At 39.2% G+C, this 7347-nt stretch overlaps 1 protein-coding gene across 1 annotated transcript; it reads left to right on the top strand.

Annotated features, from left to right (window-relative positions):
* The first annotated feature begins 833 nt into the window (after positions 1-833).
* Positions 834-4939, top strand: LOC131331402 (protein FLX-like 4). Its single transcript, XM_058365323.1, has 3 exons — positions 834-2091; positions 4248-4387; positions 4472-4939. Exons 1-3 carry the CDS (start codon positions 1478-1480, stop codon positions 4708-4710), a joined length of 993 nt encoding a protein of 330 aa, XP_058221306.1. The 5' UTR covers positions 834-1477; the 3' UTR covers positions 4711-4939.
* The last annotated feature ends 2408 nt before the right edge of the window (positions 4940-7347 follow it).

Below are 7347 nucleotides of genomic sequence, written 5' to 3'. Positions count from 1 at the left end.
TAGACTATCCTCTTCCGCTCCGTGCCTGAAGTCAGAATTGTTTGGTATATGGATATGGGAATGGCATGGAAAAGGGAAATGTGAAACGGGGTTTGAATTTTTTTCATAATACCTATAAGAGTTATTTCGGATATTGTTGGGAAATAATTTTGGTAGCATGAAAAATGTGGGGGTGTTGGTCCAGTTTCTTCTCCGGACCACCTTCAAGTGAATTAGCTCCAATGTGAGCTTGTTTCTCCTACTTGATCAAAGCCTGCAAAAGCAACCACCAATAGTCCCTAACCGGCCGGAGGGGACTCCGATGTCTAAGTCAGTCTCAAATCGACGGAGAAGAAGTACAGAGCATTAAGTAAACTAGTAACCACATACCTGTGTAGGGTTTATCATGTACCTTTTGTAGAGAGAAGTTAGTTGTGTGAAGCGGGAGCGGAAGCGGTGGCGGGAGCGGGGGAATATAGAAACTCGCAAGGTTGGGAGAGTGTACATATATTAGAAAAATAATGCAACATAGAGTATTCACATTAAAAGTTCAATCATTTTAGGAAGTAAAAATATGGGCCAAGTCTACCATAACTGTAAAATGGGCTAGTGTTACAATATATGGGTTTTGTTTCAAGATAACATGACTTGGGTTAGATATACAAGTTCATCAAAAACCAATAATAGCGCCAAGTGATAAATCCCTTTTTTTCAATACAATAATCATACAAAAGCTTCCATCTTCGTAGGGAGCAGGCTCCCATACTGCTTTAGGAGCTCCCTGCCGTTAAGAGAAAGACTGTACTTGGTTTCAAGTAAGCTCGTGCTGAGCTCATGACGTCCCCCGTAACTGTTTTTCCAAATGACGTCATGTGTGACGATTTTTGACAAGTGAGTGGATGCCACATGGCTGAGCCGTGCCACTCTGTGCCATCATGGCTCCATCTTGCCCCACTTGTGCGCCGGACTGAACCCGGCCCCACATCTCATCATTTTGCCCGCCATTTCATGCGCCACATGTATCCGGTCGGGCTCTTTGACCTGCGCCGGTGGGCAGGCCCACAGAAGTCCATCTTTGGGCTTCTAGGCTTCTCTTCACAGGGCTCAATCCACTAGGCTTGGGCCGAACAATGTTGAATATTCGACCCTTGCAAAAAAAAATTGCAGAAATTGTGAGAAGCATGTTTCTAGGGACTTCCGAAACATTTTTCAAGAGATTTTGACATGTATCTTTCAATCATTCTAGAGTTTTTGATACGTCTTAGGAACATTTTCCAGAAGTTATTTGATGGGGCTTCTCATTGTTGATTGCCACCAAGGCACCACTTCAATTCTAGTTCATCACATTATCTTATTCTAGCCCTGGATGTAGTGGGCTTTGAATACTGGCAACCAGCGAGGGTTCCTATTCTAGCACACTTTCTCCTATTACTATATTTGTGATGGGAGTATTTTATTTTCATAGTTCCAATGCTCATAAGTAGACATACATGTGACCATGGCAGCCTACTTCTGCTATAATTACTTGGAATGCTCTAATTTGAGTGACTTACCGGACAAAATGGCTGGAAGAGGTCAAATACCATTGCAATATGAAGGACGATCTGTCCAAGCTCCAGGAATGATGCGGCATGGTCCATTCCCAGGGTCAAGTCCTGCTGGTCACCGCGCCATGGAGCCACTTCCTCCTCCTGAGCGTATGGAGGCCAAAATTGCTGTCCAGGTGGCAGAAATAGAGCGACTTGCTGGGGATAACCATAGACTGGCTGCCACTCATGGGGCCTTGAGGCAGGATCTTGCTGCTGCTCAGCAGGAAATACAACGACTTAGAGCACACATAAAAAGCGTCCAAACAGAGGGCGATATACAGATTCGTGTGTTGCTGGAGAAGATTGCAAAAATGGAATTTGATATCAGAGCTGGGGAGAGTGTTAAGAAGGAGCTACAGCAGGCACACATGGAGGCTCAGGGTTTGGTGGCAGCTAGGCAAGAGCTGACTGCCCAAATTCGACAGGCCACTGCGGAATTGGACCAAGCCCGTGCTGATCTTAAAAAGCTACCAGAGATGCATGCTGAACTTGATTCTTTAAGGCAAGAACATCAGAGATTACGGTGAGTGAATAACTAACGTTTTCTGCTTGCACTTCTTCTCCCTAATTGTTAGGATAGTGCTGATAAGGAAAGTTGGGTATGGATACATGGACAGACCATGAACATTAAAAGATATTACATGTATTGACATAACATTGTGCAAATTATTAAAAGCTGAATCAATGGTGTTTAAAGTACTACGGTTTACCATCTGCGATCCATGTAAAAGGATGAAATTTTAGTTTAGTATTGCATGTGATCTTTGTTTGCAAACAGCGTAAAAATGTTTGGAGGACCCATGCCCTTAACGGTTGTCATATGCGGTGCACAACGGGCACACTTATGCAAACAACGAAAAAATAGGAAGTCCATGCAACCCTGGATGTGATCCTAAGTTTGGATACTGTAGCAATGTTCAACGTTCTGATTTCCCCTGTACTGTAATCTTTATAATCACAAGATACCAACAACCTGCTTCAACCCAACCTACCATGCCACCAATGAAAAGTTAGCGTTCACCTAAAACTGTTGGACCAGTGAGTTATGCAGACACCAATATCATCCTCACTCATTCTACGGGTGCATTTCACAGTCCTTCCAATGTATCTGTCACTACTCAAAGATTTAGAAATTGTTGTGCTTTTCTTTAATCTAGCACTAGAGGCTGGGTACACACATATAATATAGCACTAGAGGCTGGGCAGTGAGCACACGCAATGCTTGTGCAAGTCAAGTCATACTACAATATGAAGATACCTTCCCCCCTTCATTCATAATCTTTGTTAGTGTTTGTCAAAAGTTTACAAGTCAATGACTAATTGTTCAATCGTAAATATAAAGTTTCAAAAAAAATGGCAGTGCGGAGGTTTGGAAATGCCATCGTGCATTTAACACAAGACAAACGTAGGATGGAGTTAGATAGAATAGAATTGTAGAAATGAAGAAAGACATGCATATGTAAGTAACAAAAAAAATTTCAATTACTGGATGCCAATTCATGAGCACTGGATTATGAATTGTAAATTCTACATATAAAAACATGATTTTTGAAGAGAAGTCGAATAAAAAAATAGGAAACGAATTCCTTTTGAAGCTAATGCACTAGGGTGATATTTTTCACTCTTTCAACACCCGATGTTAGTTTACCATGCGATGGTAAGTAATTTAATATGAAACTACTGAGTCTTTTTTCTATAACCACTTTTTTTAAGCAAACATTAACTTTTCTCATCTTTAATTATGCTTTGAATTCTAGGTAATGTTAAGAAATTTGAAGGGCTTAAACAAAAGAAAATAGGATTGGAAGGAATTACATGTGAAGTTAAAAAGAAAACAGAAAATACCTAAAACATATAAAGAAAGAAGAGAAAAGGGAATGACCTCGTGGAAGACTTATGTGGCACACTGGACAATTTCGTCTTCTTATTGGAATTTGGAAGTCACATTTCTTTCCTTCTTTGTCTTTCTTCTCGTCTCGCTTTAAATGTTGTATTCAGTATTCACAGACTAAGCCATTAACTCACAAAAGAGGAGAAAATGTTAGGAAAGTAAAGTCGCACAATACTTGACTTGTCACCATCAATGCAAAATGTTGACTCTTAAAGGAACTCTCTACTATAACAGGATGAAGAAGGCCGAAGCGTAAAAGAACACAAATACAGAGAAACGCAAGACTACCACAGAATAACAAACAAAACTTACAGAGTAGGAATGATCTCTGACAAATATGGAAGGAAAAGTGTCTTATGGGTTTGGGGAAGAAGTGGGGCGTGGGGCGGTTGATTGGGGTAATATTTTTACCTACCTACCCTAACAGTTGGTTGATTACACATTTAAAATAAGTGTGCAAACTTTGTTTTAAGGGACAATTGTGGAAATTACTTTTGTGATACAGCTTCCCAAAAGTGTTCACACCAAAGATTGGTAGGCCCTTTCTATATTAGAATAGATGCTGCGAAACTAACCAGAGTGGTTGGGAAGGCGTTTGCTAAGATAAATTTGTTTCTCCAAATTATCAAAAGCCATGCCAGTGGGAACTTTTTATGATTCTGAATGTCATCCAGATGACTGAAAGCTTTTAGTTTTATCTGTCTAGATCCTTACTGTACTTTCTGGTTAACGAAGAAGCTATAATGCATGAGACTGAAACTATTTTCAATTTACATTTGGGCACGAAGGACAACTTTCGAGTATGAGAAAGGCTTGAACATAGACAAAGTTCAGCAAATGCAAGCCATGGAGAAAAACCTGGTCGGCATGGCACGAGAAGTGGAAAAGTTGCGTGCTGAGGTGTTAAATGCAGAGAAGAGAGCACATGGTAAGTATTTCTTTTCTTGGAGTGCTTAAATATTTTTCCCTCTTTGTTTTTGGCAAAACTAACGATGGTGTGCTGGAAATGCAGTGCCAATCCCTTATGGTGGCCCCTATGTGCATCTAGATTCTATATATCCACCTATGCATGGTGGGGGTGCTTATGCTGAGACTTATGGAGGACTCCATGGTCAGAAGGGTCTTGGAGCTGGAGTGGAGGGAATTAGTCCATACGGAGGTGGTGTAGGTGTTGGCGGTGCACCTCTGCCTACTAGTGGTGGAGCTCCCATGTGGGGAGGAGCATATGACGCCCCGCTCCCTCGGAGGTGATATTGCATGAACCACCATTGGAGACTTATGAATTTTCTTCCTTTTTTCCCAGCTATCCTGGTTATGTATGCAAAGTTAGCTGGTTGTGATTATGAATCTTAAAATAGGAAACCATACTCTTATTTCAACAGCTGTTCTTCTTTACTTGTCAACTTTCGGACTTCCATATCTGGTATCATGTGAACAGCTAGAGGATGCTTTCATTGGATATACTTTTATTACTGTGTCATTAGATAGTTTGAATTCTGTTCCTGCGATCTTCATGCATGATAAGAAAAGAAACAGATGATTAGGTGGAGCCTGGCCGGGGAGATAGTTTGCACTTTATTGTATTCTATTCTATGAACGTACTCTTTGTGTTTCATTTGTTTGCCATCAAAGAAAGCAATTCTCCATTTCCACTCCCTAATGGACACAACTCTGGGCACACCTGTCTAATAAGAGGTGGGTCTCACAATGATGTCCAGAGTTGTTTGCGAGGTGCTTTGGTCAATTAGAAATTCTTGACGACAAGGATTTTGAGGAAGGGTTCTTCTTTAAATTTGGGAGGGCGTGTTTTAAAATTTGGCTTGGAATTAACTTATTTTCAGACTCAGTTTCCTTATTGTTGGAGTGTTGCAGGTGTTGGGCTGGAGTGCCCCATGGATTTCCTTACATAATGTCACTCCCTGCGATCTTTCTAAAAACAGACTTGTGGGTGCGATGTCGAATGTCATAAAAGATTTAATTGAAGTTCTCTTTAACACCAATTGGTTTTAGGAGAGATGGTGAAAAACGGTCCGACAATTAGTATCAAAGCTGGTCGCTCAAATTGATTTTGAAATCTTTTTTACGAGCGGATCCTTATCATTATTTTTGATTTGTTAGTATGGATTTACCAAGAGAAAGCAATTTTATTATCAAACATCCAATTTTCGATAGCTCCAAATATGTAGCATGTGCTTCATCTATGTTTTTCAATGCGAATTGTGTTAAATCTGATAGCGAGTACAAGTAATATTTTTTGTGAGGTTGAGACTAACCAAACTAGTGATAGAGAGGATAAATATGATATGGAAGCTATGGCTTTGTTTACGAAAAATTCTAAACATTCTTTTAAGAAAAAGATAATTTAGGATTAGCCACCAAGCTAAAATAGTGTGAGAAAGATAGAATCGATACCTTGTATGAACTTGACGTGCTTAAACGCAAAAGCATGAATCTTGAAAATGATATGCCCTAAAAGTCTTTTTTGAGACTAACAAGCTTCTTAAATCAAAAGTAGCAAAAATGCAAGTTAAACTTGACAAGGCCAATGCTTATTTTTAAGAAATTAAATGCAGGTTCACAAGTTTGAGATGAAGTTTTGTCATCTCAAAAGGTGACATTGGATAGAAGTGAACTTAGATATGAAGAAGTAAGAAGTTCTTCAAAATCAAAGGCAGAAGGCAAGATTGCATATCTGTAAAGACTAATTAAAAACAAAATGCCTTGCCAAATGATATAGCCACGACAAGTATATATATTAAGGGAATCGACGACACCAATATGTTCCAACAATGTACCCACTCCTATCAATGTGAGGAATCAAAGAGATGTCAATGGTAAATCCACCACCAAGCTAGCGTGGTAAGATAAGAGCTTCAAGGTTTCAACCTACTTGTCATAAATGTAAAGTGATTGGCCACATAAGACCATATTGCAAGAAATTACATGCTCCTTGTATTTCAAATGCACTTGAAAAAATGAATTTGCGTAATCATGCCCAATTTATACTAACTTGTCATTTTTGTCACGTTAGGCCAAATTGTTTTAAACTTCATGGGTACTCTATTGCTCCTCCCAATTGTCATCGTATTAATAACATTGAGGGCAGGTACAATTATTTTGGTTATGACTGTGATAGAACCCAAAAATCTAGGTGTAGGGTGATTTCTCATGCATGGAAAGAATATAAATGTGATGCCTAAACACGCGCCTAAAGTTGTTGAAAATTTTAAAAAGGTTAAGATTAGACCTATTTGGATGAGGAGAATGGACTTGTGTAGATTTGCATTCCAATTCTCGTGATGACAATGGATCGTTCGGGAACCGAGCTTCCTCCCTAGGTCTCCTCAAACCATACCAAACTCGTGAATTCAAATTTTGGCTTATTTTTATTAAAAAAAAAAAGAGTTTCGGTAATCCTTTTTTACTTTTTCGATTGTTCTAGTTGAGATAAATTAATATAATCTACGTAAGTTTATTTTGAAACTAACAAATACAAAAAAAAATGTAAATAAAGACAAAAAAAAGTAAGTCAAGTGACTTATTTTTGTCAAATCATCTGTCATAATTTTCAAACACGCATTGCAGTGTGGCCGGACTTCTAGTTCCCGCAAATAGACAACAAAAATCCATCACTACATTTCTTCTGTGCAAACCCTTGGGACCCGGGGGCTCTGCTGCCTCCCTGGCGCAGCAGCCCCTGCCCATTAGTAAAACGTTGCCGTTTTATTAGTGAAAAAAAATCTAAAGTTTCAACTTGCAATCCTATGGAGCAGAAATATAATTATGAGAGTTATAGAGACAAAATTTAATTACGTTTCTTTAGAATAATATGATCAAAATAATAACATCTTTGTACCGGTTCAAACGGAGTTATAATTGAAGCACTTA

The sequence above is a fragment of the Rhododendron vialii genome, chromosome 6a, assembly GCF_030253575.1.
Source record: "Rhododendron vialii isolate Sample 1 chromosome 6a, ASM3025357v1".
In the NCBI taxonomy this organism is placed as follows: Eukaryota; Viridiplantae; Streptophyta; class Magnoliopsida; order Ericales; family Ericaceae; genus Rhododendron; species Rhododendron vialii.
This window is presented reverse-complemented; position numbering and strand designations above follow the sequence as displayed.

Bases quoted from the DNA above. Each gene is read 5' to 3' on its own strand.
- LOC131331402 (XM_058365323.1), top strand. From the start codon at position 1,478: ATGGCAGCCTACTTCTGCTATAATTACTTGGAATGCTCTAATTTGAGT. The intron at 2,092-4,247 runs GTGAGTGAATAA...TTGGGCACGAAG, and splicing joins CAAGAACATCAGAGATTACG to GACAACTTTCGAGTATGAGA. The intron at 4,388-4,471 runs GTAAGTATTTCT...CTGGAAATGCAG, and splicing joins TGCAGAGAAGAGAGCACATG to TGCCAATCCCTTATGGTGGC.